The 11,919-nt window shown below is 51.0% G+C and overlaps 1 protein-coding gene across 1 annotated transcript; it reads right to left on the reverse strand.

Moving 5' to 3' along the window:
- Positions 1 to 454: 454 nt before the first annotated feature.
- F12 (coagulation factor XII) lies at positions 455 to 8,184 on the reverse strand. Its single transcript, XM_059174436.1, has 14 exons — positions 8,049 to 8,184; positions 7,626 to 7,683; positions 4,211 to 4,310; positions 4,001 to 4,071; positions 3,590 to 3,700; positions 3,321 to 3,452; positions 3,067 to 3,171; positions 2,741 to 2,906; positions 2,445 to 2,647; positions 2,126 to 2,348; positions 1,785 to 1,921; positions 1,538 to 1,687; positions 865 to 1,013; positions 455 to 768 (listed from the first exon to the last, which is right to left on the reverse strand). Exons 1-14 carry the CDS (start codon positions 8,103 to 8,105, stop codon positions 601 to 603), a joined length of 1,830 nt encoding a protein of 609 aa, XP_059030419.1. The 5' UTR covers positions 8,106 to 8,184; the 3' UTR covers positions 455 to 600.
- Positions 8,185 to 11,919: the final 3,735 nt, after the last annotated feature.

Below are 11,919 nucleotides of genomic sequence, written 5' to 3' on the forward strand. Positions count from 1 at the left end.
GAGCCGAAGGCAGAGGCTTAACCCACTGAGCCACCCAGGTGCCCCCACACCCATATTTTAATGTTAAGCCTTTCTGGCCCTGGTTCTCCTCTTCCACTGCATATGGAATCATCCAGAGAGATAGAGAGATACTGATTTAATTGATCCGAGGTAGATCTCAGGCATAGGTTCAAAAAGCTCCCCAGATGATTCTGGTGTACAGTAGAGGTTGAGAACCTTTGTTCTAGAAACTTCCAATGTTAATATTAGTTTCAAACAAAGAGTAAATAATATGGAGTCAGCTTGCTCAGGGCTTGGTACACAGTACCACTTAGTAAAAATCCACTGGACATGAATCTCTAATATCTTGTTTAAGATCTCAATAGATCCTGTTCCCTGAGGGGTGTGGAGAACTGCACGGGTTTACTGTCTTGGCGTCTCCCATCGGGGCCCCTGCAGAGCTGTGCCTCTCAAGCATTTTCAAAAGTACTTTATTGAGTGCCTACTCCAGGCCTGGGGCTAAGAGGAATGGAACACAATCCCTGCCATCCATAATCATGGGCCAGCCACCCTTCCGTTCCAGAATTGCTCAGGAGGGAACGACGAGTCCCTGGACGAGTCTCAGGAGTTGATGTGCTCCTGGATCCAGGTCAGGTAGCTGGCCACGTCGGTGTACACACCTGGCTTGTAGCGGTCACCACAACCCGAACCCCAGCTGATGATACCTCGCAGGATGAGCTGGCTCTCTGTGGCATCGTCTTCACACACTAGCGGGCCCCCAGAATCACCCTGGGTCGGGGACACGCGCCTCAGCACCCTTGGTCTGGGGTCTGCACTTGACCAGGTGGAGGAGGGCGCCAAGCCCAAGCCCGCTCAGGGACTCACCTGGCAGGCGTCCGTGCCGCCCTCGAGGAAGCCAGCGCAGAGCATGCCGGGGGTAAAAGAGGATCCGTGCACTTCAGGGGCGGAGCAGCGCTCCGAAGAGATGAGCGGCACCTGCGCTTCCTGCAGGAAACTGGAATATTCCCCCGCCCCTGCGAACCAAGAGCGCGTTCCTCACACCCAGTGCGACTCTGCTTGCCGCCCACTAATTGGCCTCTATAGCAGCAAGCTCGTGAAAAAGAGAGTTGCTCTTAACACCATTTTATAGACAAGAAAACTGAGACCAGAGAGGACTCGGGATTTGAATGCACGGGGCGGAGCAGGATTGCTTTGGAACACCACCCCCCTTCCCCCCCCAATGTCTCAGAACAATGCTCGCCAACTAGCGAACCGACTGCCCCAGCGAGGCCGCATTCTGGGTAGCTCTTGCATCGCAGTGCCCAGAAAGAACCAAGAGAAAGTGTGATTCTCTCTGTACCCCTTAGGAGACGCCCCCACCAAGCAGTGAAGCCCAGGCCCTGGCAGGAGGGGAATGACTGCAGAGACAGGGGCCCTACGAGTCCTCCCAACCCACCAGGTCAGCGCCACCTGTCCCTAGTGGTACCCAAACTGCTGGTTTCTCTCGCCTACCCCAGTGGCCAGAGGTGTCCCTACCAACCCCAGACGTTCTGCCTACCCTCGAACTGGTGGCCCCAGCCGGCCACCTCGCAGAGCGCGGCCTCGGGCTCGGCTGGGCTGGCAGCGCCGCTCGGCAGGCACACCGGCTGAACGAAAGGCGACGGGAGCGCGCAGTGGCCGTCCGCTGTCTCCTGCAGGCGCAGCAGCGCTAACCCAAGCGGGGAGGAGGGTGAGACCCCGACGCCAGAACTCAGAGCCCTCCCCCACACTTTTCCCCTGGTCGCCGCCGGGGCGCCCCCACGCACCCAGGTCGTGCTGGTAGGTGATGGGCGAGAAGGCCTCGTGCAGGCTGTACGCGCGCACGGCCAGCGTCTGGCACTGCTCACAGCTCTGGTTATGGCGGTCCTGGCCGAGCACCACCGTCAGCTCCTCAGGCGCCGGCCTGCAGGCGGAGGGGGTGCGGGGGGGTGGGGAGCGTTCTCAGGGCAGGCCATTGACCTTCTGCTCCTGAGCCCTTTGCTGGGTTTCAGCTTCCTTCTGGGGGGCTGGGGAAGGGTGCGGGGAGGTAGGGCAAGGGTTGGGGCGGGGGGCGCGCGATAGCCGGGCACGTAGGAGCCAGGAGCTGAGGGTCCGGGCGGGGACTTGCCGGTTCTGCAGGCAGTGAGCTGCCGTTAGCACCCAGCAGGAGGCGATGAGGCTTCCCGCGCAGAAATTGTGGCGCCAGTACAGCGCGGCGATGTAGGGGTGAGCCCCAGGCAGGGCCACTAGGCCCCCGACGACGCGGCTCAGAGAGGACAGCCGTTTACGGAGCCGCTGTCCGCAGCCCGAACTGGGCACAGAAATGGGCTGCTCCGGCGTGGCGCCCGAGGCTGTGGGAGCAGCTCAGGCTGAGTGCTGGGAGACCCACCAACGGCTGGAAGGTAGCTCGCCGTGCACCCTCCGATTTCCCGCCCCTTCCCAACTACCTGGGGTCGGGGGCTGAGGCTTCTGCAGTGCCAAAAGCGAGGGCAAGGGAAGGTCCGGGTGCCCAGAGGGGACCCGGCTTGGAGACAGGTTCTGAGGAGCCGCCAGGTTTGGGGCCCGGCACCGTGCCAGGCGGCAATATTCCCAGCTCAGCCGGTCGCCACTCCACACGAAGCACCACGGGCGGGTGTCATTGTCCGGGTTCCTACAACCGCGGTAGGGGGCGCTGTTAAAGCGCGAGGAGCCGCAGAGGGCCCTGGGGCAGAGGGGGACGCCCTACCCGCCCCATCCAGAGCACCGGCAGAAGGCATGGTTGCCCAATCCCCAGTTAAGCTCTTGCTCTGCAGTCACTTTCTGATAGGTGGCCTCGGAGGCCCACGGTCGACACCGGGCACCCGAGAGCGCAGTCGCGGCTCTACCGCGGTAGTCCTGCCCGCGGCCTTCGTAGCAGTGCGCCTCAGTGTCTGGGGAGAGAGGAGGCTCCTTGCAGTCGGGAGGCGGTATGGCTTCCCACCACCCTCTCAGCCCCTTTCCCCCACTCACCCGACTCCCGCTCCCGGAGCCCTTCCTACCTGGGGGCGGAGCTTCTGCGTCCCCCAAGATCCCGACTCACCCACGACTCACCCACGTCGCACATGCGTCCAGCGTAGCCAGCGGGGCAACGGCACAAGAGGTGGCCCTCCGCTTCTAAGCAGCTGCCCCCGTTGAGGCACGGGTTGGTGCGGCAGACTGGCAGATGGAGGGCACTGAGCCACCTCTGGGCCCAAAGACCCCACAGAGAATTTCCCTTTCCTTGGACACGCCACCCCATTTCCTAACAGCTGCTCCTCCCGACCTTCAGCTTTCCTCCCAGGCCAGTTCTCGACCCATCCACTCACCCTGGGTGGCCAGCAGCTTGCAGTGGGCCTCAGGACCCTTGCACTGGCACTTGGCCACACCTGCTGGCTCGAGCCTATGCCATATTTCTTTCTCGTGGAAGAATTGAAGAAGCTGAGGCTCAAAACACTTCTCTGGGGACAGAGGAGCGGGAGCAGTGGTCTCAGGAGAGGCTGGGATCTTGCCCAGTCCCTGGGGATCCAGAAACCAGTAGGCCCAGGACTGCCCTATTTCCCCAGGATCCTCTCCCCTGACTTCACCATCTCCTTACCTCTCTCGCAGTGCTTCCCAGTGAAGTGTTCTGGACAGATACAGTGTGGGCCATGTGGCATGTTCACACAGGTCCCTCCCTTCTGGCAGGGGCTGTGTTTGCTGCAGTGGTCTGAGAGATGGACACAGTGAAAGGAAGAGTGGAGAGCCTGAGTCAGACAGCTGGGGTCTGGGGGGCCAAGTCCCTACCCAAACCTGCTTGTCTTGTGACCTTGGCACTCCCAACACTTTCCATGCTTTAGTTTACCTACCTGCAAAATGGGGCTACCTTCTCCTAGAACCTTCCCCTCCAGAGGGAGGGACGGGTCTGGATGGGACCAAAATACCAGGTGTATAGGTGCTAATGACACCCAGGAGAGTAACTAGTGGGGAGGAGAGGGCCCCGGGCCACCCCAAAGGCTGTGTGTAGCACCTTGCACTTTCTTGGGCTCCAGGCAGTATCCCCATTGCTGGTCCTGCTCGAAGTTGGGGGTGGTAGCACACCTGTAGAAAGAGATGAAGCTTCCCTCCTCTGCCTTCCCCTGTCAGAGCCCCTCTCTCCAAGCAGGCTTCCGGGGGCAGAAGGATGGGCAGGCTCCATCTTCCACAGGCCCCGGCTCCCACCCTTTCTGGGTAGTCTTACCAGGGCCGGGGGCCGGGCCGGCCCCTGTGGATACATTTATGGTACAGCTGCCGGTTGTACTGGAAGGGGAAGTAGCAGGGTTCCCCAGTGACCGTGAGAACTGCAGAGATAACACAAGCCCTGATGATGTTCCCCCTTCCCCACACTGCCCAGGTGCCACCCCTCCAGGTCTGGTTGGAAAACAGGACCCTTGAGAAGATCTCTGTGCCTTCAAGACTGCATTGTGCACAAGAGCTTCAGCTCTGCAGTCAGACAGCTGGAGTGGACTCCAATTTCACCACCTACTCGCTGTGTAACCTTGGGCAAGTCTGCAGCCCCAGGTCTAGAAGAGTGCTTGCCACCCAGTAGGCACTTAATAAATACTAGTCGACTGCAGAAGTCGCTTGACTGCTCTGAGCCTTAGTTTCCTCCTGTGTAAAGTGGCAACGATAATAATATAGTTGACCCTTGAAAAACCCAAGTTTGAACCACACAGGTCTGCTTATAAGTGGACTTTTTGCAATAAATACAGTACTACAGATGTGTTCTCCTTAAGATTTTCTTAATATTTTCTTTTCTCTAGCTTACTTTATTGCAAATATATATATTTTAATACATTTAATATACAAACTATGTGTTAATTGACTGTTTACATTATCAGTAAGGCTTCCTGTCGGTAGGCTACAGTAGGCTATTAGTAGTTAAGTTTGGGGGAGTCAAAAGTTCTACATGTATTTTCTACTGCACAGGAGGGAGGGCATCAGCTCTGCTAAGCTTGTGGTTCAAGGGTCAACCATACGGTTGAAGAGCTTCAGTTTTGCAAGATGAAAAAATTTTCTGGAAATGGAGGGTGGTGATGTTTGCAGGCCAATAGAATGTGCTTAATACCACTGAACTGTATACTTAAAAACGATTGTGATGGTAAATTTTATGTAATGCATATTTTATAATAAAAATAACTTTTAATAATGCAGATATCCTAGTACAGAAAACATAATTTTAAATGAAGACCAAGTTAAAAACAGCATGTCAAATGTGAACCTATTTTTGTACAAATATATTTACATATGCATTAAAAAGAAATCTGGAAGGACATGCTCCAAAGTTTGTAGGAGTGGTTTTTTAAGAAGATAGTGGATTACAGAGGAATTTTTTCTTCCTTTGCATTTCTGTAATTTCTAAAGTTTTTACAATGAAAATATTGCTATTATTATTTTCTAAAACTGTACCCTCAAACCTCTCTATTTGCCATATTTGCAAACCTGCCTTCTTGCACAAATTTATATGTATTCCCAAAACCAATTCTCAAGATGCTTTTCTGGTCATTCATAGACATGCACAGAACAGTGAAAAATGTGAGGTGGCTGAAACACATTCCTAGCTGAGGGGAAACAAGGTAACGCTCTGCCTACTGTTTCAGCTCTTCTCCTGTAAAGAAGTGTCCTTTAGGAGTGCCTGGGTGGCTCAGTGGGTTAAAGCCTCTGCCTTTGTCTGCCTCTGCCTCAGAGTCCTTCGATTGAGCCCTGCATCGCATGGGGCTCTCTGCTCAGCAGGGAGCCTGCTTCCTCCTCTCTCTCTCTCTCTGCCTGCTTCCCTGCCTACTTATGATCTCTGCCTGTCAAGTAAATAAATACAATCTTAAAAAAAAAAAAAAAAAGTGTCCTTTGGGACTCCTGGGTGGCTCAGTCATTAAGCGTCTGCCTTTGGCTCAAGTCCTGATCCCAGGGTCCTAGGATTGAACCCTGCTTCACTCTAGGCTCCCTGCTCAGTGGGGAGCCTGCTTCTCCCTCTCCCACTCTGCCTGCTTATGTTCCCTCTCTCGCTCTTTCTCTCTCTGTGTCAAATAAATGAATAAAATCTTAAAAACAAAACAAAACAAAAAACCAAAGAAGTGTCCTTTTATGGCCTACTTAGAGCCACATTTCTGAAATCTTGTACTTCTGGTAGATGCTTTTACTGTTGAAAATGGCCCGCAAATATAGTGTTGAATTTCCTAAGTGCAAGCAGGTCATGATAGGTCCTACGGAGAGTGTTTCTGGGTGAGATAAGCTTTGTCCAGGCATGAGTTACAGTGCTGCTGGCCACGGCTTCTGTATCAATGATGTAACAATAGATTAAGGAAAGCGTCTTGAAAGAGAAGCACACATAAAACGAGATTTTCTATCGACAATTGATGAAAATGCCATGACTGGAGCTCACAGGAACCTCATCTTATGTTTCCTTTAGGAACAGCCATTCAGTATTTGGTAATTCAGTGGTCTTGGTGACTTTACCTAACATGACAACCAGGAATGACAGGACTTGAAGATCTACTTCAGAGAAGGGTTGTGAAGCTTACATGAGATAATATCTATTGAGCACTTAGCATAAGGTCTGGCCCATAGTATGTGTTGAATAAGCATCAGCTGCTATTTTGTTTCTAAAGGCACAGTGGCACCTGCTGAGGGCCAAACCAGGAATAGGAGTAAAGGAGAAAGTTTTAGATGGACCTTTAAGATGCCAATGGGATGGACAGAGAGGAGGAGGACCTCAGGTAGGTGGTTAGGCAAGGGCAGGGCACCTAGGTTGGCTCAGGCAAGAGAGAAGGAAGCAGTTCAGCGGGTTGCAAAAGGATGAGGAAAGGAGGCAGAGGCAGGCAGTGTTGGGTGTGGGGGGCCCTAGTGCCACACTGAGGAGCTGGGCCTGGCCTCACTACACAAGGGTTACCAGGGCAGGGTCCACAGGATTTCACAATTCTAGGCAAATATTGAGAGCCAGGAAGAATGAAGGCAATGGAGAGTCGTGGCCTGGCTTGAAGGGGAGAGATGCAGACATCCCCCTTTAAAAGAGAGCTTGGTAAGTAAAAGCTAATAGAGTTTAATCATTAACCAGGCCGCAATCTGTGGGCCAAGTGCTTCACAGGGATTAACGACTCGTTTCTCGTCCACAACCCTAAGAGGTTTTACTATTACCAGCCTTTATGGCTGAGGAAACTGAAGCTTGAAGAGGTCAAGTCACTTGCCCAGAGTCACCCAGCACATAAGAGATGAAGCCAGGGTTAAGAGGCATTTAGGTTCCGGAGCCTTGCTCTGATCCTTCCTTGTTCATCAAGCCCCCCAGCCTCTGTGTGGCATGACTGATGCCCGTGAAATGTACAGAGGGAAGGGGAGGAAGAGGAGAGGCTAGGGAAATGAAAGACGATGGGAAGGCACTGGACTGGGCACTCAGACACAGCTCAAGGCCTGCCCTCAAGGAGCGCACAGTTCACTGGGGGTCCCCAGTGCCCATGGGCACGAGCCCTGGTGCACAGTAGACACACTGGTTTGAATGCCAGCCAAAGTGGAGACAAAGTGAAGAGTGCCGGGATCCCTCCCCTTGCTCCAAGGGCCCAAAACTGTTCCCCAACATGCTCATTCCCACCCAAGAGTCTCTTAGGAAGTGCAGCCAGGGTACTTACCCACTGTGTGCTCATCCTTTCTGTGCTTATGCTCCTTGGGGGTTTTCCAAGGTGGAATCTATAAGGGAGAGAAGAGGGCAGAGAATTTTCCCAGAAAGTCATAGCCTGCCTCTGATCCCATGCCAGTTCTCAGCTTCCTCTCACGTCTCAGAAATGCAGAAATTTCCTCAAAAGACCTGGACCCTTCCTCTCCCCCTTGTCTCCTCAAGGTCCCTTCCCCCAGAAATGAAGTCCATGTCTTCATATCCACCAGCTCTGGCTGTCTCTCTCTCTTTCTTCCATCTGGGCCTTATGGGTTATTCTCACCTTTCCAAACAGGCCTGCCAGTCACCTGGACCAAAAGGACATGAGCAGAGGCCAAGGCTATGATAGGAACCCCCAGGGCTATCCCAGCACAATCCTCCTGGTTCCCAAAGCCCTCACCAAAAGCGCTGACTCCAGGCTTCCCAGCAGGGACCCCAGAAACAGCAGAGCCCTCATGGTGTCTGTCTGTTAGTCCAGCTGCTTGCCCAGGAGTCCAGGTCAGCAGAATTGGTCAAAGGTTCCTGAGTTCTGGGACGTGGAGATTGGCCAAGCCACCCTCCTGGGCCTTGCAGGGCACAGGCTGTTTGTGGAAAGCCAAGCAGAGCAGCTTTCTCACTAGGCTCCCAAGGGCGGAAGAGCTGGGATTTGCAGTGTGTGGATAGAACGATGAGGAGCTGGTCTCCCCATCTATTTCACAGATAGTGGGAAGCAGGAAGAGGGACCTTATGTTTCAGGTCCTCCTGAGGGGAAGTTAAAGAGATCGAGGAGAGGTTTCCTATTTCAGTGATCTTAGAGTCCATGGCAAGTAAATTCATATTCTATTGCTGCCAAAAATTAACAACAAACTTTGCAGCTTAAAACAATACCCATTTAGGGCGCCTGGATTGCTCAGTGGGTTAAGCCTCTGCTTTAGGCTCAGGTCATGATCTCAGGGTCCTGGGATGGAGCCCCACAACGGGCTCTCAGCTAGCAGGGAGCCTGTTTCCACCCCCCTCTCTCTGCCTGCTTCTCTGCCTACTTGTGATCTCTGTCAAATAAATAAATAAAATCTAAACAAAACAAAAAACAAAACAAAAACCAATACCCATTTGTTCACAAATCTGTAGGTCGAAAGTCTGGCACTGTGTGCCTGGGCTTTCTGCTCAGGGAATCACGAACCTGATCAAGGCCGAGTTCTCTGGGAGGTGTGGGGTAAAATCCACTTCCAAGGTCATTCAGATGATTGGCAGAATTCAGTTCCTTGCATTTGTAGGACTGAAATTCCAGTTTCTTTGCTGACTGTAAGCCAGGAGCCAGCCTCAGGTCCTAGAAGCTTCTTGTATTTTTGCCATGTGGCCTCTTCCATCTTTCAAGTTAGCGACAGATAACCTCCACCATGTTGATTCTCTCTCACACTTTGAATCTCCCTTGCCAGTTAGAACCCCATTCCATTTAAGGGCTCAACTGATTGGGCCAGGCCCACCAAGGATAATCTCATTTTAAGGTCAGTTTATTTGGTACCCTAATTACATTTGCAGCATTCTTCTACACAACATCTAGATTTGTGTTGGGTTGAATAACGAGGAGAAGGTATGTATTCACCATGGATCCTCGGGACCATCTTAGAATTCTACCTACCACAGAAAGGGAGCCAAGAAATTAAATAATCCCATGAGAAAAATGCCAAACCAAGAGCTACTACTAAGAAGTGCAGTTGGAGCTCAAGGAAGGGAGATAGGGTGGTATTATTGTTTCTCCTGCTCAAAAACCATTTACTGTGGTTTAGGAGTGACACCTGAATTTTCCTTTGGGAACCAATCTGCCTTCATCCTCAGTTCTAGGGCTTCCAGCTCTACCCTCAGTTCTAGGGCTGGCCAGTCAGACAGCATGGTAACTCCAGATCACAGCCATTAGTTCAGGGATAAGCATATACATGCTTGGCCAATCAGACTCTGCCTTGGGACTTTTGCCAGAACTTTTGGGAAAGAGACCCTTTCTTCCCACTGGTGTCACCAGGAATGCAAGCCCGGAGATGTTGTTGGCCATCTTTGTCACTGCTTGAGGAGAGTCTGCCTGACAACGAAGGCTACGCACAGGAAAAGTGAAACAAACAGGGAAGGAAGGAGGGAGGGATGCTGCGGGGTCAGATATTCCCTGTCGAGCCTCACCTCCTGGTATGCATGCTTTGTATAGTCTCTTCCCACACCAAGTCAGAGTCAGAGCTGTTCTTTGTGTCCAAGAGAATATGGCGGAAGCCCAGGTCATAAAAAGGATTGCGGTTTCTGCCTTGGTTTCCTGGATTGCTCCCTTTAGGAGAAGCAACTACCGTGTTGTGAGGTCACTCAAGCAAGCCTACAGAGAGGCCCATGTGAAGAGAAAGTAAAATCACCTGCCAACAACCAAAGCCAGTCTGAATGAGCCACTTTGGAAGTAGACACTGCAGCCCCAAATGACATCTGGTCTGCAGCGTCATGGCAGACCTTAAGCCAGAACCATTCAGCTCAGTTGTTCTGACTTCTTTTTTTTTTTTAAGGTGTAATTGATTCTTGAACTTCAGAAACAGTGAGAAATGATAATTGGTTGTTGTTTTAAGCCATAAATATTTGGATGATTTGTTACCCAGCAATTGATAACTAATACAAATGGACTGATTCCTAATGACTCACCCCATCCCTCAGCTGAGGCAGGAGTGGGAATGTGATCCATACCTAGCCAATCAGAACACTGCCTCTCTCTGCCCTCAGTGATTGGCTCAAAATGAGCACCTGACCCAAATCAGACCAGTCAGAGGCAACCCCAGGATTTTTGCTGGAATCTTCAAGGTAAAGGCTTTCTCTTCCCATAGAAGTTGCCTCATTGGGGTGCGTGGGTGGCTCAGTGTTTGGCTCAGGTCATGATCCCAGGGTACTGGGTTGAGCCCCACATCAGGCTCCCTGCTCAGCAGGAAGCCTGCCTCTCCATCTCCCACTCACCCTGCGTGTGCTCCCTCTCTCGCTGTGTCTCTTTCTGTCAAATAAATAAATAAAATCTGAAAAAAGAAAGTTGCCTCATTCATAAAAAGTGAGCATGGGGCTGCTGGTAGCCATCTTTAACATCTTAGAGAGTAAACTTGAGAATAAAGACAATGCAGATTGAAAGCAGAGTAAAAGTCAGAATATGGGAAAGACAAATTTTAAGTGACACTATTTGAGACCTGGGATCCAAAGACACATAAAATCAGAACTACAACCTCTTCTTTTTAGTTACTTGAACTAATAAATTCCCTTTTTTTGCCTAAGCCAGTTTTAGTCATAACCAGAAGTCCTAACTGTTGCAAGACTTCATGTATTGTTACCAGGAAGTTCCTAAAACAAAACAAAACAAAACCTCTCACAATCAATCTGTAAGTCAGTAGTTTTAAGTAGGGAAATAATGACCATAGAAGAAGGGACTGGAAGAAAAAAACCAGTAGTGAACTTGAATCAGAAAACCTTCAGTTCCACCTTGGCCACTGATACCCACCCCACAGTGTGACTGTGGGTCAGGGGCTCAGCTTCTATTAAGCTTTTTCAATTTTTAAAAAAAATTTTTAAAAGATTTTATTTATTTATTTGACACAGAGAGAGAGAGGAGGAAGTAGGCTCCCTGCCTAGCAGAGAGCCCGATGCGGGGCTCGATCCCAGGACCCTGGGATCATGACCTGAGCCGAAGGCAGAGGCTTTAACCCCCTGCCCCAAAGCTTTTTTTATTTTTTAAATTCAAGTTAGTTAACATATAGTATAGTATTGATTTTTGGAGTAGAATTTAGTGATTCATCACTTATGTATAACACCCAGTGCTCATCAGAACAAATGGCCTAGAGTCTATCACTCATTTAGCCCATCACACCACCAACTTTCCTTCTAGCAGCCCTCAATTTGTTCTCTATTGTTAGGAGTCTCTTATGGTTTGCCTCCCTCTCTGTATTTTTTTTTTTATGATTTTATTTATTTATTTGAGAAGGATACAGAGAGAAAGAGAGAGAGAGAGAGAGAAAACATGAATGGGGGGAAGGGGCAGAGGCAGGGGGAGAAGCAGAATTCCCGCTGAGCAAGGAGCCTCATGCGGGACTCAAACCCAGGACTCCAGGATCCTGACCCGCACCGAAGACAGACCCTCAACCGACTGAGCCACCCAGGCAGTCCTCCCTCTCTGTTTTTATCTTATTTTATTTTTCCTTCCCTTCCCCTATGTTCATCTGTTTTGTTTATTAAATTCCACATATGAGTGAAATCATATGGTATAATCAGATGATATTTGTCTTTCTCTGACT

This window comes from Mustela lutreola, chromosome 5, assembly GCF_030435805.1.
Source record: "Mustela lutreola isolate mMusLut2 chromosome 5, mMusLut2.pri, whole genome shotgun sequence".
In the NCBI taxonomy this organism is placed as follows: domain Eukaryota; kingdom Metazoa; phylum Chordata; class Mammalia; order Carnivora; family Mustelidae; genus Mustela; species Mustela lutreola.

Coding starts and splice junctions, on each gene's coding strand:
- F12 (XM_059174436.1), bottom strand. CDS start 8,105: ATGAGGGCTCTGCTGTTTCTGGGGTCCCTGCTGGGAAGCCTGGAGTCA. Junction 4,311..7,625: donor AAAGGATGAGCACACAGTGG/GTAAGTACCCTG, acceptor TTATCTCTGCAG/TTCTCACGGTCACTGGGGAA. Junction 3,701..4,000: donor GGAGCCCAAGAAAGTGCAAG/GTGCTACACACA, acceptor TCCATCTCTCAG/ACCACTGCAGCAAACACAGC.